At 43.9% G+C, this 23584-nt stretch overlaps 1 protein-coding gene across 1 annotated transcript; it reads left to right on the forward strand.

Annotated features, from left to right (window-relative positions):
* Positions 1–396: 396 nt before the first annotated feature.
* On the forward strand, positions 397–16408 carry FAM174B (family with sequence similarity 174 member B). Its single transcript, XM_060755631.2, has 3 exons — positions 397–861; positions 14089–14220; positions 15676–16408. The coding sequence occupies exons 1-3, from the start codon at positions 587–589 to the stop codon at positions 15677–15679; spliced, it is 411 nt and encodes a 136-aa protein (XP_060611614.2). The 5' UTR covers positions 397–586; the 3' UTR covers positions 15680–16408.
* The last annotated feature ends 7176 nt before the right edge of the window (positions 16409–23584 follow it).

Consider the following 23584-nt stretch of genomic DNA (forward strand, 5'->3'; position numbering starts at 1 on the left):
ATGTCTCATTAAGAGCCACATCCACTGTTTTAGTGTGGTGAGATGTGTTCCACACTGGGCATGCATACTCAGCAGCAGAGTAGCACAGCGCAAGGGCAGATGTCTTCACTGTGTCTGGTTGTGATCCCCAGGTTTTGCCAGTCAGCTTTCATATGATATTGTTTCTAGCGCCCACTTTTTGCTTGATGTTCAGGCAGTGCTTCTTGCAGGTCAGGGAATGGTCCAGAGTGACTCCCAGGTATTTGGGTGTGCTGCAATGCTCCAGTGGGATTCCTTCCCAGGTCATCCTCAGAGCTCTATGAAACAGACTGAAAGATAGTAATTTCGTTGTGCAAGAGCACAATGACAAGGAAGCGATGGTTTTATGTTCTGTGTTGCCTGACTGGTGGCAACCAAGCGGTGTGGAAGTGCCTCAAGTCGAAGGTGCAGACGCAGCCCCGGCTCCTCCCCTCGAGCTCCTCCTCCCTGCGTCTCTGATCCGGAGCCGAAGCGGAGCGAGCAGCAGCCAGCCAGCCATCCATCTCTCTTCCTGGTGCGCTTTCCTCCTTCCATCCCTCCTTCCTCGCTTCCTTCGTCGGGGGCCAGGATGCTCTCCTTCCTCCTCCTTCTCTTCTCCTTCTCCTTCCTCCTCCTCCCGGCCTCGTCAGCGGTGCCCCCCGCGCCCTCCAACGCCACCGCCGACGCCAGGCCGGCCTTCTCGGAGCCTCCTCCCGCTGGAAACCGGAGCGACTCCGGATCCGGAGCCCTGCTCAGCCCGGTCTCGGCTCTGCTGCGGGACCTGCCCGCCCTCAAGGCCGCCGTGGTCGGGGCCTGTGCCGCCAGCGCCGCCCTCGTCGCCTGCCTCCTCTTCCGCGTCCTCAGGTGAGACACAGCCCGCGACCAGGTGAAGGGAGGGGTTGCCAACGTACCGCCCTCCCCGTGCTCCCCTGCCGTTAAGCATTCACAAGCTAATACAGGTTAAGGAGTGTGCTTCCAATGGGTTTCTAGCCAAGCTCGGCTCTCCAGTGGAAGGGCTGGGTTGCCAACGTACCGCCCTCCAGGTGCTCTCCAGGTGAAGGGAGGGGTTGCCAACGTACCGCCCTCCCCGTGCTCCCCTGCCGTTAAGCATTCACAAGCTAATACAGGTTAAGGAGTGTGGCTCCAATGGGTTTCTAGCCAAGCTCGGCTCTCCAGTTGAAGGGCTGGGTTGCCAACGTACCGCCTCCCTGGTGCTCCTCTGCCGTTAAGCATTCCCAAGCTAATACAGGTTAAGGAGTGTGTTTTCTAGCCAAGCTCAGCTCTTCGGTTCAAGGGCTGGGTTGCCAACGTACCTCCTCCTTGGTGCTCCTCTGCTTTTAATCGTTCTGAAGCTAAGACAGGATAAGGGGTGTAGTTTCAATGGGTTTCTAGCCTAGCCTGGCTCTCCAGTTGAAGTGCTGGGTTGCCAACGTACCACCTCCCTGGTGCTCCTCTGCTTTTAATCATTCAGAAGCTGAGACAGCTAAGGAGTGTGGCTCCAATGGGTTTCTTTCTAGCCAAGCCAGCTTCTCAAGTTGAAGGGCTGGGTTGCCAACGTACCACCTCCCTGGTGCTCCTCTGCTTTTAATCGTTCACAAGCTAAAACAGGATAAGGCGTGTGGTTCCAATGGGTTTCTAGCCAACCCAGGCTCTCCAGCTGAAGGGCTGGGTTGCCAACGTACCGCCCTCCAGGTGCTCCTCTGCCTTTAAGCATTCACAAGCTAAAACAGGATAAGGCGTGTGGTTCCAATGAGTTTCTAGCCAATCCAGGCTCTCCAACTGAAGGGCTGGGTTGCCAACGTACCGCCCTCCAGGTGCTCCTCTGCCTTTAAGCATTCACAAGCTAAAACAGGAAAAGGCATGTCGTTCCAATGGGTCTCTAGCCAATCCAGGCTCTCCAACTGAAGGGCTAGGTTGCCAACGTACCGCCCTCCAGATGCTCTCAAGTTGAAGGGCTGGATTGCCAACGTACCACCTCCCTGGTGCTCCTCTGCTTTTAATCATTCAGAAGCTGAGACAGCTAAGGAGTGTGGCTCCTTGGGTTTCTAGCAAAGCCAGGCGCTCCAGTCGAAGGGCTGGGTTGCCAACGTACTGCCTCCCTGGTGCTCCTCTGCTTTTAATCATTCAGAAGCTGAGACAGGTAAGGAGTGTGGCTTCAACAGGTTTCTAGCCAAGCTAGGCTCTCCAGTTGAAGAGTTGGGTTCCCAATGTACTGCACCTTGGTTCTTCACTACTTTTAATAATACAGAAGCGAGGACAGATCAAGGAGTGTGGCTCCAATGGGTTTCTAGCCAAGCCAGCTTCTCCAGGTGAAGGGCTGGGTTTCCAGCTTAAGAAGTGGAGCCTCAATGGGTTTTTGATCCAAGCGAGTGCTGGGTTGCTAGTGTACCACCTTGCTAGAGCTCCTCTGCTTTTAAGCTTTCACAAGCTAAGACAAAATTAAGAGTGTGGCTCCAATGGGTTTCTAGCCAAGTCAGGTTCTCCAGTTCAAGGCCATGTTGCCAACGTACCATGTCAATGGTGCTACTCTGCCTTTAAGCATTCAAAAGCTAAGATAGGATAAGGAGTGTGGCTCCAGTGGGTTCTATCCGAGCCAGGCTCTTCAGTTGAAGGGCTGAGTTGCCAACATACCGCCTTCCTGGTGCTCCTCTACCTTTAAGCATTCAAAAGCCTATGCGAGTCAAGAGAGAGATACCAATGGGTCTCCATTCAAGCCAAGCTCGCCAGTTGAAGGGCTAGGTTGCCAGTGTACCACTCCTCTGCTTTTAATCATTCAGAAGCAAGGACAGATTCAGAAGTGGGCCTTCAATGGGTTTTTAATCCAAGCCAGGTTCTCCAGTTGAAGGGATGGGTTGCCAATGTACCACCTCGCTAGTGTTCCTCTGCTTTTAAGCATTCACAAGCTAAGACAAGATCTGGAGTGTGGCTCTAATGGGTTGCTAGATGAGCTGAGTTCTCCAGTTGAAGGGCTGGGTTGCCAACATACCACCTCCCTAATGCTCTTCTGCCTTTCAAGCATTCAAAAGCCAATGAGAGCCAAGGGAGGGATGCCAATGAGTTTCTAGCCAAGCCGGGTTCTCCATTTGAAGGCTGGGTTGCCAACTTACCACCTCCTTGGTACTCCTCTGCTTTTAATAATTCAGAAGCAATGAGAGATCAAGGAGTGTAGCTCAAATGGGTTTCCATCCAAGCCAGGCCCAAGTTGAAGGACTGGGTTGCCAATGCACCACTGCCTTGGCGCTCATCTGCCTCCTGTCAAGCTGAAGAAGGCTCATATAAGCAGAACAGACATTGCCTAACAGGGGACCTAAACTGGGAAGCATTATTTCCCACTAGCCAACATAGAAGATTGTCCAACCATCAGTACTTCTTGTCTGAAACGAAGAGGAGATGGTGCTGTTTCAATATGCACGATGTTGTGCTGAGAAGGAAGGCCTGCCAAATTAATAAATGCAAAAGCGCTTCAAAAGAGTGACGTATAGAGTCCATAGTGCCCTAGATAAAGAGATGTCTCATAGAGATAAAGAGCTATATTCAGAGGAAAGTGGGCTGCAAATATGCTTTGAGTATATTCGCCTGGCATCATCTAAACTGGCCCTGACAGCTGTGCCAGTTGTTGTCATTGTCATCTCGAAAGGAGAGGGAGGGAGGTGGGAGGGAGGAATGGTGAGTCACTTCTTTGCAGGTTATCCAGTTACTAATCTCAGCCGGAGGGCTTTTGTCAGGTTCAAATCCTGCTATTTGTATGTATATCCTGTTGTTTTTCAGCCTTCGACCCATTGGGTTGGCTTCAACAAGATGGGCATCGCTATTGAATTGCTGTGACATGCATAAGTGGAGTCTTACCACATTTTCAGTGGATGAAGGGCCACCAACGACATAAAACACACACACACACACACACATATCTCTCTCAGTGTTTCTATCTCTCTTTCTATCTCTTTCTTTCTCTCTAATCTCTCTCTCTCTCTTTTTCTCTATAATCTCTCTCTCATCTATCTATCTATGTATCTCTCTCTCTCTGTCTCTCCCTCTCTCTGTCTCTCTCTCTAATCTCTCTCTCATCTATCTATCTATCATCTATCTATCATCTATCTATTTATCTATCTATCTATCTGCCTGTCTATCTGTCTATCTGTCTATCTCTATCTGTCTATCTCTATCTGTCTATCTCTATCTGTCCGTCTCTCTGTCTCTCCTCTCTCTCTCTCTCCTTGTCTCTTTCTCTCTCTCTTTCTTTCTGTCTCTCTCTCTCTTTCTAATCTCTCTCTCATCTATCTATCTATCTCTCTGCCCCCCTCTCTAATCTCTCTCTCTCTTTCTCTCCCTGCGTCGCTATCTCTCTTTCTATATATTTCTATCTCTCTCTTTCTCTCTAATCTCTTTCTCTCTAATCTCTCTCGTCTGTCTATCTATCTATCTACCTATCTATCTATCTATCTATCTATCTATCTATCTCTATCTCATCTATCTCTCCATCTCTCTCTAATCTCTCATCTATCTGTCTGTCTATCTCTATCTCTCTATCTCTCCATCTCTGTCTCTCAACTCTCTCTCTCCCTGTCTCTTTCTTTCTCATCTCTTTTTCTGACTCTTTCTATCTCTCTCTTTCTCTCTAATCTCTCTTTCTCATCTATCTATCTATCTATCTATCTATCTATCCATCTCTCTGTCTCTCACTTATCACTCTCTCATCTATCTATCTATTTATCTCTATCTCTCCATCTCTCTCTATTTCTCTCCCTATCTCTTTCTTTCTCTAGCTCTCTTTCTCTCTAATTATTTTCATATAATTTTCACAGTGTTTTCACAAAGACTCAAAAGGGTCCCAGGCTTGGAAAGGCAAACCCGAAAATCATCCCTATGTCAACATCTGACTCCTGGCGAGTTCATGTTTGGGAAAATATTGACATCCAAGTTGTCGATTCTTTTGGGGCTTTAATGTTTTCAGGAAGCATCTGTGACTTGGTTCATCCTGTTTCCAAATGTTTCTGGAGACCCGTCATAGTTTTCCTCTTCCTCTTCCAAATGGATAGGAAATATTTGAGAAAGACAATAATTGGAATGGATGTTTGAACATTTGGGCGTCAAGTGGGGAGAAAGGCTCTTCTTCGGATGCAGCCAAAAAGTTACTTTGGGGGATTAAGGTTCCCAGAATGCTCTGCAGCCTGGGGATACTGGGCGTTGTATTCTTACGAAAGAGAGAGGCTGTGTTGCCAAACTCTGGTTTAGCATGAAAAGCCCCTACTTTCATGGTTCATTGTGTTGCTAGAGATCTGGATCATGATTCATTCTTTTATCCAGGTGTGTGAAAGGAGTCAGAAAAAATGTTCTGGCCAACTCAGCACCTGAATCCACAATTCTGCTTTTATTCAACTCCTGTAGCTCATGATTTATTATGAGTCATTGCATCAGAGCGTCGTGCATAAAATTCATTCAGGACAATCAGTCCCAAGGACACATTCTACTAATGATTTAAGATCAGATAAAGCCATTCCACCTGAACATTAGGAATAACTTCCTTCCTGAGCTGTTCAATAGTGGAACTCTCTGCCGCACAGACCAGCGGAGACTCCATCTTTGGAGACTTTTAAACAGAGACTAGATGGCCATCTGTCAGAGATGCTTTGATTATGCTTTCCCTTCATGGCAGAAAAGGGTTTGGACTGGATGGCCTTTGGAGGTTTCTGTTGTTGTTGTTCATTCGTTCAGTCGTCTCCGACTCTTCGTGACCTCATGGACCAGCCCACGCCAGAGCTCCCTGTTGGCCGTCACCACCCCCAGCTCCTTCAAGGTCAGTCCAGTCACTTCAAGGATGCCATCCATCCATCTTGCCCTTGGTCGGCCCCTCTTCCTTTTGCCTTCCACTTTCCCCAGCATAATTGTCTTCTCTAGGCTTTGCTGTCTCCTCAAGATGTGGCCAAAGTACTTCAACTTTGTCTCTAGTATCTTTCCCTCCAATGAGCAGCCGGGCTTTATTTCCTGGAGGATGGACTGGTTGGATCTTCTCGCAGTCCAAGGCACTCTCAGCACTTTCCTCCAACACCACAGCTCAAAAGCATCGATCTTCCTTCGCTCAGCCTTCCCTAAGGACCAGCTCTCACATCCGTAGGTTACTACAGGGAATACCATGGCTTTGACTAGGCGGATCTTTGTTGCCATTCTGATGTCTCTACTCTTTACTATTTTATCGAGACTGGACATTGCTCTCTTCCCAAGAAGTAAGCATCTTCTGATTTCCTGGCTACAGTCTGCATCTGGAGGTTTCTACCACTCTATAATTCTTTGATCTGAAATAAAATACCTACCACAGAATGTGTGCAAATTGAGCAAAACCAATGAATTAAAAAGTTATGTTTTGACTGTAGAATGAATGCCATTGGAATGAATACTCAAACCTTATGGTGCAGTGCTGTGGAGTTGGCATTTTACTAGCCTTCTAGGACAAAGCGTGCTAATGCTGCTCCAAACTACAACTCCCATAATTCCTTGGCATTACAGAAAGCAGTTCAAGTGGTTGTGAATGGCATTAATTCGAGAGTGTAGATCACTGGTTCTCAACCTTCCTAATGCCGCGACCGCTTAATACAGTTCCTCATGTTGTGGTGCCCTCCAACCATAAACATATTTTTGTTGCTACTTCATAACTGTAATTTTGCTACTGTTATTAATTGTAATGTAAATATCAGATATCCAGGATGTATTTTCATTCACTGGACTAAATTCAGCACAAATACCCAATACGCCCAAATTGGAATACTGGTGGGATTTGGGGGGGGGGGGGTTGATTTTGTCATTTGGGAGTTGTAGTTGCTGGGATTTATAGTTCACATACAATCAAAAAACATTCTGAACTCCACCAATGATGGAACTGAACCATACTTGGCACACAGAACTTCCATGACCAACAGAAATTACTGAAAGGGTTTGGTGGGCATTGACCCTAAGTTTGGGAGTTGTAGTTCACCTATATCCAGAGAGCACTGTGGATTAAAACAATGATGAATCTGGACCAAACTTGGCATGAATACTCAATATGCCCAAATGTGAACACTGGGGGAATTTGGGGAAAAGAGACTTTGACATTTGGAAGTTGTAGCTGCTGGGATTTATAGTTCACCTACAATCAAAGAGCATTCTGAACCTCACCAATGATAGAATTGGGCCAAACTTCCCACACAGAACCCCCATGATCAACAGAAAATACTGTATTTACTGATGGTCTTCAGCGACCCCTCTGACACTGCTTCGCGACCCCCACAGGGGTCCCGACTCCCAGGTTGAGAAACACTGGTGTAGAGGGAAGGATATTCAATACCTGGGGTGTCACTGTCCTTTTGTAATGAGTCTGCTTTGTGGAGAGTAAAAAAATTATTATTATTATTATTATTATTATTATTATTTGATACACAACAAGATTAATACACAGCAAACAAGATCACTCTGTTTTGTATTGGACCACACATCGGACCCCAAGTGTCTAGGACTGTGTGATGTTTTGGCAAATAATGCATGCAGATCTGAGCAGAGTGGGCTTTTGCATCTGACAGGTGGTAATTTTGTCAGCGCTGCTTGTTCCCAAGTGCAGGCCAAGGTCTTTAGGCACAGCACCCAGTGTGCCGATTACCATTGGGACCATCTTGACTGGTTTGTGCCAGAGTCTTTGTAGTTCTATGTTTAAATCCTCATATCGTATAAACTTTTCCATTTGCTTCTCGACAATCCTGCTGTTACCTGGGATTGCAACATCGACAATTCATACTTTGTTTTTTTCCACGATCATGAGGTCAGGAGTCTTGTGCTGAAAAAATTATCTCAGTCTGAATTTGGAAGTCCCAGAGTAGTTTGACATGTTCATTTTCTGTAACTTTTCAGGCTTGTGATCCCACCAGTTCTTTGCCACAGGCAGATAGTCTTTGAATCATTTAAGCAATGGTGTTGTGCCTCTGCTTATAGTCTGTCTGCACAATGTTCTTATAGCAGCTGAGGATGTGATCCATCATTTTGTCTGCTTTCTTGCAGTCTACACTTGGAATCTGTCATTGACTTTTCAATTCTGGCTTTGATGGCATTTGTTCTAATTGCCTGTTCTTGGGCTGCAAGAATCAGGTCCTCCATCTCCTCCACGCATTGCTGTGGCCCAGTCTCGTGATCTGGAAAATAAAGTAATGTGAAAATGTGGGTTTCTAAGATATGTAATTTATTTATGCTTTGTGGTAAACAGTATTTCTTGTTGTTTCTTTGTCAGTGTTGATGGGGAGATTGTCTGGTTTGCCTACTCTGGAATATGCAACATATAATTGTCCTTTAGGGGTCTCTTTCAAATCTATGATACTATATCTGTGTGTGTGTGAATCATATATATCTATCTATATATATGACTGGATGACTCTTTGCCAGGAGGGCTTTGATTACATTTTCTTGCCCTGGTGAGGAGAGTTGGACTGGATGGCTTTCAGTATTATCTGTTAGTCATGGGGGTTCTGTGTGGGAAATTTGCCCCAATTCTGTCATTTGTGGAGTTCAGAATCCTCATTGATTGTAGGTGAACTATAAATCCCAGTAACTACAAATCCCAAATGTCAAGGTCTATTTCCTTCAAACTCCATCTGTGTTCATATTTGGGCATATGGAATATTTGTGCCAAGTTTGGTCCAGATCCATCATTTTTTGAGTCCACAGTGCTCTCTGGTTTTAGGTAAACTACAACTCCCAAACTCAAGGTCAATGCCCAACAAACCCTTCTAGTGTGTTCTGTTGGTCATGAGTATCCTGTATGCCATGTTTGGTTCAATTCCATAATTGGTGGAGTTCAGAATGCTCTTTGATTGTAGGTGAACTATAAATCCCAGCAACTACAACTCCCAAATGACAAAATAAAAGTTTTTTGAGTGAAGGACATACATTGGGTTGTTAAGTATATGCTGTCCAAATTTGGTGTCGATTCGCCCACTGGTTTTTGAGTTATGTTAATCCCACAAACGAACATTACATTTTTATTTATATAGATTTATACCCCGCTTTATTTTTTCTGCAGGAGACTCAAAGCAACTTAAAAAGTGAAGTATAAATAAACATCATCCTCATCGTCATGTTTAGGGTCCCTCCTTTTTCTCTCTGAGGACAAACAGGTGGATTTGTCAAATGTGTTTCCGAAGTCGTTTTGTCCATCTCACATGTCAAAATATGGCATCACCTGGAGCACATTTCAAGTCTTTTTCCTTGGTGCCTCAAGAGTGCAGAGCCTTTAATCCTTAAGGCAGTCAGTCTAAGAATAGATTGGAGGCTCAAGAGCTGGCTGAGAGCTGGCCAACGTGGGCAAGTAAGTGACCCAAGCTGTCACATGAGAGAGTGAAAGATCTGGAACAGCTGCTTTACATGTGACTCAGAGCTTATGGCCAAAGCTACTGCTCATAAATAAGAAAGGATGAGGCTGTACCTATGCTTCACTTACCCCTCTCATCTCCCTCCTTGCTGTCATGCTGCACTTCTTCACACTAAATTATAGCACTTTGATCCCACTTTAACCACCAACTTGGAGTTCGTAGTTTGAGAAAGAGCTATGGCTTTCTCCATTTGCGTTTATTTTTTTGTAGTCAGACCTTGACATACAGTGAATGAAAGATGTCTAAACAGAGATGTCTACAGCCTTTTTCCCACTTTGAAAATCATAGAATTATAGACTTGGAAGAGACCTCATGGGCCATCCAGTCCAACCCCCTGCCAAGAACTACTACTAGTAATAATATGATATTGCAATATATACCTTGTTAGCTGCTCTGAGTCCACTTACATGTAATATTACTAATAATATTTCTAATATTACAATATAATTGGTATAGTACAATATAGCAGTGTTTAATGCTGATATTGTACTATGCTAATAGTATAGTGTATTGTATGTATATATACCTTGTTAGCTGCTCTGAGTCCACTTTGGGGTGAGAAGGGCAGCATATAAATGTTGTAAATAAATAAATAAGAAGCAGGAATATTGCATTCAAAGCACCCCGACAGATGGTCATCCAGCTTCTGTTTAAAAGCCTCTAAAGAAGGAGCCTCCACCACACTCTGGGGCAGAGAGTTCCACTGCTGAACAGCTCTCACAATCAGGAAGTTCTTCCACATGTTCGGATGGAATCTCCTTTCTTGTAGTTTGGAGCCATTGTTCCACGTCCTAGTCTCCAGGGCAGCAGAAAACAAGCTTGCTCCCTCCTCCCTATGACTTCCTCTCATGTATTTATACATGGCTTTCATGTCTCCTCTCAGCCTTCTCTTCTGAAGGCTAAACATGCCCAGTTCTTTAAGCCGCTCCTCATAGGGTTTGTTCTCCAAACCCTTGATCATTTTAGTTGCCCTCCTCTGGACCTATTCCAGATTGTCAACATCTCCCTTCAATTGTGGTGCCCAAAATTGGACACAATATTCCAGGTGTGCTCTAACCAAGGCAGAATAGAGCATGGGGAGCATAACTCCCCTGTATCTAGACACTATACTCCTATTGATGCAGGGCAAAATCCCAGAGGCTTTTTTTGCCGCCGCATCACATTGTTGGCTCATGTTTAACTTGTTGTCCACGAGGACCTCGAGATCTTTTTCGCAGAAGAAGAAAGTAAGTAAACAAATAAATCAGTAAACAAATAGTCTCCTGGAGTTGTGATGCAGCCTTGAAACCACCATACCACATTGGAAACGGTGTTGTACATGCTGCCAATTTGACCCCACTTGAACTTACATGGCTAAATCCTATGAAATCCTGGAAATTGCAGTTTGGTGATCGAGAAGGCCTAAGACCTTGTAAAGCTACAACTTCCATGGTTCCATAGCATGCAAAACTTCTGCAATATCGATCCACTCCAAATCAGGGTGACTTTATGAAGGAGATACCTCCAGGAACCACCCTAATAAGATCTGGTACAAGATTTACATTTCAGAAGGAGTCCTGCAGCTTCGATTGGGGCAATGCCTTTTATAGAAGGCAGTGTCAACACATTTCTTTCAGCATTTGTGGATTTCTGCCCCAAGGAAATGGAAACTAGGCATATTTTGTACACAGCAACCCACAGTTTGATCAGTCAGAGTGAAAGAGACAAGATATTTGTACAAAGGGACATAGAATCATAGAATCAAAGAGTTGGAAGAGACCTCATGGGCCATCCAGTCCAACCCCCTGCCAAGAAGCAGGAATATTGCATTCAAATCACCCCTGACAGATGGCCATCCAGCCTCTGCTTAAAAGCTTCCAAAGAAGGAGCCTCCACCACACTCCAGGGCAGAGAGTTCCACTGCTGAACGGCTCTCACAGTCAGGAAGTTCTTCCTAATGTTCAGATGGAATCTCCTCTCTTGTAGTTTGAAGCCATTGTTCCGCGTCCTAGTCTCCAAGGAAGCAGAAAACAAGCTTGCTCCTTCCTCCCTGTGGCTTCCTCTCACATATTTATACATGGCTATCATATCTCCTCTCAGCCTTCTCTTCTTCAGGCTAAACATGCCCAGTTCCCTAAGCCGCTCCTCGTAGGGCTTGTTCTCCAGACCCTTGATCATTTTAGTCGCCCTCCTCTGGACACATCCCGAGACTGAACTTCTGCGTACCATGAGAAATTAGCTATTGCTCCTCTTAAATTGGCACTGCTGCAGGAAATGTAAGATGGAGTAGATTGGCTGCCTGTTCTTCCAGGTGAAAGGAACCAGGAGGTTTCAAGGCCAAGGAAGCAGTTTTTGGTTGTACTTGTCCTGCCGGAATTACAGGTTGAGAGATGGCCGTTTGCAAGAGAGTTTGGAACATATTATGTGAGCTGTAAAGAGACTTGGGTCTGCCAAGCTCCCCCCACAAGGCAGACAGACGGTTCAATCCCTGGTTGAACTGTTGCCTATTTAGTACAAAGCTATACCAGACCAATCCGACATAGTATAGAAAAGTGTGTGTGTATCATTCATATCTTGGATCCTGATGGCAAGCCATTTCTGCTGATGTTTATGTTGGGGTGAGTGGGCTTATTAATAAAAGTCCCTCCCCATGAATGTGCAGCAGAGTAACTTATTAGTATCAGCATGACCCAGCACCAGTAGCCTAAAATGATTTTGGTCGTGTCAGGAGCAACTTGAGAAACTGCAAGTTGCTTCTGGTGTGAGAGAATTGGCCGTCTGCAAGGACGTTGCCCAGAGGACGCCTGGATGAATTGATGTTTTTATCATCCTTGTGGGAGGCTTCTCTCATGTCCCCGCATGAGGAGCTGGAGCTGATAGAGGGAGCTCATCTGCCTCTCCCTGGATTCGAACCTGTGGCCTGTTGGTCTTCAGTCCTGCCGGAACAGGGGTTTAACCCACTGTGCCACCGGGGGCTCCTAAAATGTGCCTAAAATGATAAAGAGAACAAAAAACACACAGACCAATGTTATGTCTTCCATAGGAGGCTTTTCTTTGTAGTAAAATAATATGGTTGTGCTATTTACAAGAACAAGGTTTCCATGACACAGATAAAGTTCAATCTTCACACTGGAGCTTCACACACGAGGCCATCTCATACCAAGGCTTTCTCACAGACTAAGGGCAACCTCACACAGAGGCTTCTCTCACAAAGGCCTACCTCACACTGTGAGGCCTTCTCACACAGAGACCTCTCACAGACTGAGGCAAACTAACACTGAGACACGCTTAGACTGATGGCTACTAAGCTACAGGCACACCTGCTTATGCTGAACTGCAGCTTTTGCTGAGTTATTGCATTCATTTAACCCTTTCAGTGCTTGATTCACATTTTTGTAATTAAAAATACCTAGTTAATATTTCTGACAGTTGATTCCAATGCAGGCATAAGGTTCATTTACTCTGTTAGATCAATGCAAGTTGGACACCACTTGAACTGTCCTGGATCACTGCGATGGGATACTGGGAGCCGTATTTTTAGCGAGCCTTCGGCAGAGAAGGATTTGAACCAGGCGATTTTGCCTCTTTGGGCAGAAGCCTTGTGTTTTGAGCAATGTGACCCTAAAGCAAACCTGTCATGGTTTCCTTTGCATGATTTGTTCCGAAATGATTTACCATCGCCTTTCTATGAGGTTGAGAGAATGTGACATGCCTCAGATCAGCCAAAGTGTTTCCATGACTGAATGGGAATTTGAACTTTAATCTCCAGAGTTGTAGTCCGACTCTCCAAGCACGGCACTTCAAACATAAACAAATATAAGATGAATGACACTTGGTTTGAAAAGCTGCCCTGAGTCCCTTCGGGGAGATGATGGCGGGGTACAAATAAAGATGATGATGATGATGATGATTATTATTATTATTATTTGAAACACAACAATATGAGTCCACAGCAGACACTCTGCTGGCTGTTGTATTGGATCACACGTTGGACACTTCCCAAGTGTCTAGGACTGTGTGATATATCAGCGAATAATGTGTGCCGATCCGAGTAGGGTAGCCTTTTGCAGCTGACAGATGGTAATCTTGTCAGTGCCGATTGTGTTTAAGTGCAGGCCAAGGTCTTTAGGCACTGCACCTAGTGTGCCAATCACCACCGGGACCATCTTGACTGGCTTGTGCCAGAGTCTTTGCAGTCCAATCTTTAAATCCTCGTATCGTGTTAGCTTTTCAAGTTGTTTCTCATTAATCCTGCTGTCACCTGGGATTGCGACAACGATGATGCATACTTTGTTTTTTAACATGATCGTGAGGTCAGGTGTCTTGTGCTCCAAAACTCTGTTAGTCTGAATCCAGAAGTCCCAGAGTAGCTTGACGTGTTCATTCTCTGTAACTTTTTCCGGCTTGTGATCCCACCAGTTCTTTGTTGCAGGCAAATGGTATTTGTGGCAATTATTATTATTATTATTATTATTATTATTATTATTATTATTAGATGAGTCAAGAGTGTGATGCGGCAGCTGAAAAAGCCTATGCACTTCTAGGTTGTATTAATCAAAATCTAGTGTTTCGATCAAGGGAAGTAGGGAAGTAATGATGCCCCTCTATTCCGCTTTGGTCGGACCTAATCTGGAATATTGTTATCATGTTCCCTTTCTTCCCAGTGGAACAAATAAGGTTAAAGGAGCTCCATAACAGAGATGTTTTCTCTCCCGTCTCCCTTTAGGTCTGGCAGGAAGACAAAGAAAACCCGCAAATATGACATCATCACGACCCCGGCGGAACGGGTGGAAATGGCCCCCCTCAACGAAGATGATGATGAGGATGAAGATTCCACAGTATTTGATATCAAATACAGGTAATGAGGCAGGGACGGTTGTGGCGAATGACAGATTTCAGAATATCAACTTCTGTTTGCATTTGACTTAGGCATCTGACTGCACTAGGATCCTTGGAGAGTCAGACGATGACTCTGGAGATCCTTTGCTAAAAAGGACCTGCAGCTGGTGACCATATTGGTATAATTTAAGAACATGGGTGGATATGTTCAGGCCAAATTGGAAGCAGGACTGAGCTCAATCTCAAATCCACTCCCATTTTTTCTCCAATCATGCTTTTTGGCAACATCTACACCAGTGTTTCCTATGCCTCCTTATGGCCTCCATGCTGGGATGTCCAGACCTCTTGTGGGCTCCCTGCTAGTATTCCTATGCCTCCTTATGCCCCCCGACTTTGCTGGGATGTCCTGTGTTTCTTAACCTGTGTGTTTCTGGGAGTTGTAGGTGTTTTGGCCTACAACTCCCAGAAATCCCAGCCAGTTTGCCAGCTGTTAGGATTTCTGGGAGTTGAAGGCCAAAACATGATACTGAATGGGGGATGCGTGGCTCAAGAGCAGTACGTGTGAAAAAGATCTTGGGGTCCTCATGGACAACAAATTAAACATGAGCCAACAATGTGATGCGGCGGCAAAAAAAAAAAAGCCAATGGATTTTGGCCTGTATCAATAGGACTATAGTGTCTAGATCCAGGGAAGTAATGCTACCCCTCTATTCTGCTTTGGATAGACCACACCTGGAATATTGTGTCCAATTCTGGGCACCACAATTCAAGAGAGATATTGACAAGCTGGAACGTGTCCAGAGGAGGGTGACTAAAATAATCAAGGGTCTGGAGAACAAGCCCTATGAGGAGAGGCTTAAAGAGCCGGGCATGTTTAGCCTGAAGAAGAGAAGGCTGAGAGGAGACATGATAGCCATGTATAAATATGTGAGAGGAAGTCACAGGGAGGAGGGAGCAAGCTTGTATTCTGCTTCCCTGGAGACTAGGGCGCAGAACAATTGCTTCAAACTACAAAAAAGGAGATTCCATCTGAACTTTAGGAAGAACTTCCTGACTGTGAGAGCTGTTCAGCAGTGGAACTCTCTGCCCCGGAGTGTGGTGGAGGCTCCTTCTTTGAAAGCTTTTAAACAGAGGCTGGATGGCTATCTTTTGGGGGTGCTTTCAATGCAATTTTCCTACTTCTTGACAGGGGGTTGGACTGGATGGCTCATGAGGTCTCTTCCAAATCTGATTCTATGATTCTATCTGGGGACCCACAGGTTGAGAACCACTGATCTACACTGTAATATCAATCAGTGTAGTTTCATGCTGCTTTAACTGCCTGCAGTGGCAATTAGAAGCATGTCAAACTGCCTTAATTCTACAGTGTAGATGCTATCCTGAGTTGGATTGGGGAGAGAGAGCTTGGATTATGCAGTCCAGAACCAGTATTTACATTCTTAAATCACCCCACTGGATATTTTTTCCTCTTCAGGTGAGGCACTTGCACCTTCCCATCAGGAACCATGATTCTTGTGAAGAGCCTGGGAACAGCCTCGGATGCGGAGATGAACTGGAGAACTATTGGTGTCAGTGAAATTCCCATGTTCTGTCCTTCCAAATATACATGAAATTATGACGGATTTGGCAGCAGACAACTGTACATCCCAGTCACGACTACTATGTTCTTGGATACCAAATTAAGAACTGGAAGATGCTTGAATCTGCTTTGTCAGGCCAAGGACTACGGGTTTGTTTTGTTACAGCTTTGGATACTCATAGCAAAGCACATATTTCAGTTCCTAAACCAACCCCAAACCCTACAAATAAGACCACAAGCTTTTGCTAGAAGACTCTATGACACTTTGTGAATCCTGTGTTGTCAACTGTGGGTTGAGTTTTCCGGTGCACCGAAAAATATCTGGAGATTGTAGTCAGCAAAATCTTTTGATAGTTGGGCACTGGCGTCTGTGAACTGCGGGGAAATGGTCAATCTGGTGTTGGGGAGAATCCTGTGTTCTTGGTTTGGTGTTTTGAACGGCAGCCTTCCTGTGATCTACTACTGGTGATAACACTTGCACTACAATGATTGAATTTGTGATATGTTTTCTTCTGTTGTTTGTTTTTTTCACTCCAAAGAGTAAGAGAGAAAGCTGGAGAAATCCTTCCAAAGGATCAGCTCTAGGCATCCAATTTCTGGCGGAAGGAAATACAATGTTGCAACTTCCTATGGTTCTTTCCTATTTCTGTTTTGTATGAACTTGGATCTCACAGGGTAGCTGAAGTGGGGCTCTCTAGACTGTGATCAGTTGGAACTCCCATCAGCCATCACAGGCAGGATACTGGGAATTCTAGTTCAGCAATATCTGGAAAACTAGATATTCTGTCTTAAGAGCCTGTGCAAGTGAGTGAGTGAGTGGGTGCATGCATGGATGGATACATCAATGGATGGATGGATGGATGGAAGGATGGATGGAAGGGTGGAAGGAAGGGAAGATGGATGTGTGAATAGTTGGATGGATGCCTGGATGAATGCATAGATGGATGGATGGAAAAAAGGGAGGATGGATGGATGGATGGATGGATGGATGGATGGAAGGAAGGAAGGAAGGAAGGGTGGAAGGAAGGGAAGATGGATGTGTGAATAGTTGGATGGATGCCTGGATGAATGCATAGATGGATGGATGGAAAAAAGGGAGGATGGATGGATGGATGGATGGATGGATGGATGGATGGATGGAAGGAAGGAAGGAAGGAAGGGTGGAAGGAAGGGAAGATGGATGTGTGAATAGTTGGATGGATGCCTGGATGAATGCATAGATGGATGGATGGATGGATGGGTGGGTGGGTGGGTGGGTGGGTGGGTGGGTGGGTGGGTGGGTGGATGGATGGATGGATGGATGGAAGGAAGGAAGGAAGGAAGGAAGGAGCTTTCTGCAGCCTTCCCTTTTCTCCAATTTTAGGTCAGTGGTATCCAACCTTTGGTCCTCCAGGTGGTATTTGGTACTCCATTTCCCAGAAGCTGTGGCCAGTTTATCCATTGGTCAGGAATTCTGGGAACTTCTGGAAGACCCAAGGTTGGACACCACCACTTTACGACAATCATCAATGAGGCAGTGTACTCTTTTCATCTTTGTGCTCCTACCCAAAGAATCTTGTGTTCAACCAAAAAACATATCTCTCATCTTGGATGATTTAGCTTTCTTTCTGGGACCAGGTTTTTGCAAAGTGAGATGCAAATCAAGGCAGGCTATCTGGGTGTTGTTGTTCCTCCATGCAAGAGCACAACTGTCAGTGTAACTTTTTTCCAAATCTGCTTCTCTATTGTGGATGCTCCCTCTCAATAATATGTTGCTTATAATCTGCATACCTATTGCAATTCCATGTTTTAGTGCAATGCAGTCCCATTTTTTGCCTCCTTTCTTCAAAATTAGGGTGTTACAGATGGGTCGTATCACAGAGATCGCATTGGCATAATATCTCCGGATTGCTTTCTTCCATCTCATGGACAATAATGAGTAAATAATGTATTATTTACTGGCACACATACATTTCTTCCCAACATTAGTCCCTCCCAGCATTTCCCAACCTCATTCATTGACTTTGTAACTTCTGCACACACTTTGGTTGGGAGTGAGCATTGCCCAACCAACAACATCAGTTGGGGTGCATCTGCACTGTTGAATCAAAGCAATTTGACACCAATTTTAACTGCCATGGCTCAATGCTATGAGGTATTGGGATTTTAAGTTTGGTGAGTAACTAGCTCTTTTTGATAAAGAAAGCTGTAGACCTCACAAAACTATAATTCTCGGGATCCAATAGCATTGAGCCACAGCAGTTAAAGCAGTGTCAAACTGCATTAATTATACAGTGTAGATACACTCTCAATGAAGAGTTTTGGAGAAGCTCGTCTAGCTATTACCCACGGTGAGCAACTGCAGGATGGGCATGGCTTTTGTCCATTTCCAACCAGGAGCCTTTCGTACAGCTATAGGACTACTATTCCACCATTAACTAATCTGACTGCATCCTGTGGAATCTTGGGATTTGTAGAGTAGTTTGATGGGGCACTGCAGCTTTCTGGCAGAACATTCCAAATTCCACATTCAAGTCCTAGGAATCCATGGCACTTACAGTGGGACCAAAGTGCTACAATTTGGTAACTTCCCAAGGCCCCCAATGTTTTAGAGCAGTGGTTCCCAACCTTTTTTGGCCAGGAACCATTTGACCAGGGACCACTCTCCAACATTAGTACCAAAAGAGTTGCAAATCAGATTTTTGGTCAACTTCAGATTTGGTTTGGTTATTTGGGGTGCTGGTTCAGAAAAATGTATTCGACAGACCACATCAGCTCTAGTTTCTGATACAGGACATATTCCATCCAGTTGCAGCCATCTGTTCACATGTAGAAAACTATATATAATAAGCCTCAGCACTATGAGAGGGTTTCGCAAGACCAGTCACTCTTGTTATAACGGTGTAGTAATGGTGAAGTCGCGGACCATATTTTAGTTCTTCTGGACCACTGGTGGTCCACAGACCACAGGTTGGGAACCACTGTTTTAGAGGTTTTAAAATGTACAGAAAGCATAAGGATTGAACGGTCGCAACCACGTTGTTGAGCCAAATTAGCTGGCACTACAAGCTGAGCAATGTGTGGCACATCAGCCAGCGTTCCTCCATCTGTGCTTTCTAACTGTATACTAGGCTTGGGTAACAACGGAAAAATTTGGTTCTAAACTCGTTTCGTTTTTAGGGGGGGCCCTTGCGTTTCGTTTTTTTAAAGCATTCCGAAATTTTCCTTTAAAAAAGTTCGAAATATATGAAATTTCGTAAAATTACGAATCGATTCGTTAATGGCGGACGCGATTGCGCAATATGCTAAAAAACCCTCCAAATGGGACAGGGGGAACTTCTGAAGCTTCCCTCTCCCTCTGTTGTTGACTGTTGGTGTGATAATTTATTTTTTATCATTGATAAAACAAACAACAACTATAAAACTTGCACCAGACATACGGAAATAATTACGAAACAAGTACGAAACAATTTTGAAACAATTTTGAACCAATTACGAAACAATTACGAAACAATACGAAATAAATTGGAAAAATTGTTTCGATTTTTAATTACTCCTCACAGTAGTCCTGCATGGCTCAATATTGGATCGTAAGCTAATTTAAATACGAATTAATAACGAATTACGAAATTAACAAACGAAACCACCCAAGCCTACTGTATACATGTGTTTGATTTTTTGTACCGAATAGGTAATCATGTTAGCCCTTTAATTCTTTGACATCGTGGCCATGCTTTCACTGTATTTCCTTGTCCCGGAGAAGAAATCCCAAGTGTTAATCCTTTTTGGTAATGTCAACCAATGTGTATTTTGCCTTCTGGAAATTAATTGCAATAAGTTCTCATGGTGAGTTGTATCTCTCCGCGTTCTTGCTTTCGCTACACAGCAGCAAAATGTTAATGCTTGTAAAGGTTCGCTGATGAACACAAGGTTGATTTCCTTATCCTAATATTGCTCCTTCCTCCTTGCAATCACTAACTTCCCAAAAAGAACCAAAACACAAGGATACAACTGCTGTAATAATAATACAGCTTTATTTGTATTTATATAAGGGGCTTGGGGCAGCTTACAAACAAGGAAGAACAATAAAAGAGTAGTAATCATCACACAACAAATCCAAAAAAATTAAATCAGAACAGCCAATCAAAGGAACAATTCATGATGATTCTCGTGATTCCATAGCAATTCAAGTGCAGTCAAACTGCATTTAGTCTCCCGTGTAGACACACCCTAAGATATCTCAATCACTGCTGGGAGGAGAGAGATTAATTGTGATTTTCCATGTTGTCCAGATTTGCAAACTTTCTCTGTAAACTGAGAAAAATCTTTTTCTCAGTTTCATCATTATGAGTTTGAATTATGAAAATCACGATGAAGGGGCTCTGCCTGTCTCAGTACGTTGGAAGGAAAATAGGGATGTTTTGTTCAGATTTTTGGATGCAAGCAGAAGATAGCGGTTACATAAGTGTCCGCTTCAAACCCAATTCTGTGGCCTCTGGCAGAAACACAACATCGGGGCATTGTCTCTGATATTGTCAGAAGATTCAATCCCCATGAAAAATGCAGCCTTTCAAGTCTCCTCATTCCGTGTCTCCTGATACCATCTGAGGGTGTTTCTCTCTTCCTTCTTGTCCTCGGGGCTGCATTTTCAAGTTTATAGATCTCATGATTCCTCATGCCCAGGAGCAGAACATGCATACATAACCATGGTGGGAACCACAACTCCTTGTACTTGGAAGACGACTCAAGGAAGTTATAAGGAAGAGGGAGGAGGCTTGTTTTGCTGCTGTGGAGACTAGGACTCAATGGAGCTATGGGTTCAAATGACATGAAAGCTATTTTGAGTCCCTTTCAGAGGAGATAAAGCAGAGTTAAAATAATAAGAATAATAATATACCACCAGAACATGAATGATAATTTCCTGACTGTTCAGCAGTGGAACTCTCTGCCTCAGAGTCTGGTGGAGGCTCCTTCCTTGAAGGCTTTGAAACAAAGTCTGTATGGGCTTCTGATGAAGGTAGTTTGATTGTGCTTTTATTTTATTATTTATTTTGCTTATATACCGCTGTTCTCAGCCCGAAGGCGACTCACAGCGGTTTACAACAAATAAGAACAGCAAAAATTCAATGCTACAATGTAAAAACAGTTAACTACCTAACACATTACACAATTAATTAACAATTACTACAATAACCATTCACTATCGTCTCATCATCAGAAAACATGATCCAAATTCGTCATCCATTGTTCCGTTCCTATGTTCATTAACCAATCATTGCTCTAATTATTCGAACGCCTGCGCAAACAGCCAGGTCTTCACTTTTTTGCGGAATACCATTAGAGATGGTGCTAGTCTAATGTCCGTGGGAAGGGCGTTCCACAGCCGAGGAGCCACCACCGAGAAGGCCCTATCTCTCGTCCCCGCCAGCTTTTCCTGCATGGAAGAAGAGGTTAGACTGGATGGCTTATACAGGCTCTTCCAACTCTATGATTCAACCAGCTTTTGTCTCCATCATCTCCTTCCAAGATGGACAACAAACATCATGATGTACACGACAACACGGGCACCAAAGTTGCATCTATGCTGTTGATATTTATTTATTTATTTATTTACAGCTTTTATATTCCGCCCTTCTCACCCCGCAGGGGACTCAGGGCAGATTACAGTGTACACATATATGGCAAACATTCAATGCCAATTTTTGACATACAAACATATACAGACATATGTATTGTCAAAGGCTTTCATGGCTGGAATCACTCAGTTCTTGTGGGTTTTTTCGGGCTATATGGCCATGTTCTAGAGGCATTTTTCCTGATGTTTCGCCTGCATCTATGGCAAGCATCCTCACCTCTGAGGATGCTTGCCATAGATGCAGGCGAAACATCAGGAGAAATGCCTCTAGAACATGGCCATATAGCCCGAAAAAACCCACAAGAACTGAGATATACAGACATATACAGACGCTTTCATCGTCCATCTGCAACGCTGATGAAGCACTTCCACATTCCCCGCATGCTTCCCCACTGGAATGCTTTGCTGGAGTCTTCTTTATGGCCTCATAAATCAATTAATTTAGCCTCCCCACACTTTAAGGTGGTACCTAATTTTCCTACTTGACAGATGCAGCTGTCTTTCGGGTTGCAAAGGTCGACAACAGGCTACACACAATTGGTTGGAAACCCACTCCAACCTGGGCTGGCTTCGAACTCATGACCTTTTGGTCAGAGTGATCTTAATGCAGCTGACACTCAGCCAGCTGCGCCACAATCCCGGTGATATAACCTCAGACTTTATGAGAATCGGTTTCTGGATAAGTTTGGTTTACAGTGACAGTATAATGAGGATAGATTCACCCTATACACGAAGCCACTCTATCCTCAACAGGTTTTATAAGTTCTTGGTTGAATCCGTAATGCCTTCCTCTTCTCCTCTGCTGTTGACCTTTCTGAGCATCACTGCCTTTTCTAATAAGCCTTGTCTTCCCATGATATGTCCAAAAGTTGATAGTTTCAGCTTCGTCAACTTGGATTGTAGTTCAGGTTTGATTAGTTCTAGGACCAATTTGTTGTTGTTGTTTATTCATTCAGTGGTTTCCGACTCTTCGTGACCTCATGGACCAGCCCATGCCAGAGCTCCCTGTTGGCCATCATCACCCCCAGCTCCTTCAAGGTCAAGCCAGTCACTTCAAGGATACCATCCATCCATCTTGTCCTTGGTCGGCCCCTCTTCCTTTTTCCTTCCATTTTCCTCAGCATAATTGTCTTCTCTAAGCTTTCCTGTCTTCTCATGATATGGCCAAAGTACTTCATCTTGGCCTCTACTACCAATTTACTGTATATACTCAAGTATACGTCGACCCGAATATAAGCCGAGATATCTAATTTTACCCCAAAAAACTGGGGAAAAGTATTGACTCAAGTATAAGCCGAGGGTGGGAAATGCAGCAGGCACTGGTCAATTTCAAAATGAAAATAGATACCTATAAGATTACATTAATCGAGGTATCAATAGGTCCAATGTTTTTGAATATTTACATAAAACTGTAATTTCAGATAACTGTCCAACTCCGATGAAACCATTATTCTCATCTTCTTCAATGTAAATGTGCTTATGTATCCTTGCAATAATAATAAAGAGAATAAGATAATACATGTAATAATTTATTAATAAAAATAAATTATTACATGTATTATTATTATTGATTAAAATAATGGAAATGTAGTAATGAGAGTTATAATAGAGTAAAATAATAAATGTAAATAATAAACGTCATAACAATAATAAAGTAAAATAAGAAATGTAATAATACTAATAGAGTAAAATTATACTCTTTGACTGCTCATTGGAGGGAAGGATACTAGTGACAAAGTTGAAGTACTTTGGCCACATCATGAGGAGACAGCAAAGCCTAGAGAAGACAATTATGCTGGGGAAAGTGGAAGGCAAAAGGAAGAGGGGCCGACCAAGGGCAAGATGGATGGATGACATCCTTGAAGTGACTGGACTGACCTTGAAGGAGCTGGGGGTGGTGACGGCCGACAGGGAGCTCTGGCGTGGGCTGGTCCATGAGGTCACGAAGAATCGGAGACGACTGAACGAATGAACAACAACATTACAAATAATAATAACAGAGTAAAATAATAAATAACCTTGACTCGAGTATAAGCCGAGGGGGACTTTTTCAGCCTAAAAAAAAAGAGCTGAAAAACTAGGCTTATACTCAAGTATATACAGTATTTGCTTTTATATCCATAGAACTCTTTTCTAGGATCACAAATACAATAAAATGATTCCTTCCCATCACCTTTTTTTCTTCCAATG

This window comes from Anolis sagrei, chromosome 9, assembly GCF_037176765.1.
Source record: "Anolis sagrei isolate rAnoSag1 chromosome 9, rAnoSag1.mat, whole genome shotgun sequence".
In the NCBI taxonomy this organism is placed as follows: Eukaryota; Metazoa; Chordata; class Lepidosauria; order Squamata; family Dactyloidae; genus Anolis; species Anolis sagrei.

What these genes read in the sequence shown, in the direction of transcription:
- FAM174B (XM_060755631.2), top strand. Translation starts at nt 587, where the DNA reads ATGCTCTCCTTCCTCCTCCTTCTCTTCTCCTTCTCCTTCCTCCTCCTC. An exon ending in CTCCTCTTCCGCGTCCTCAG is followed by an intron (nt 862 to 14,088) that starts GTGAGACACAGC and finishes GTCTCCCTTTAG; the next exon opens with GTCTGGCAGGAAGACAAAGA.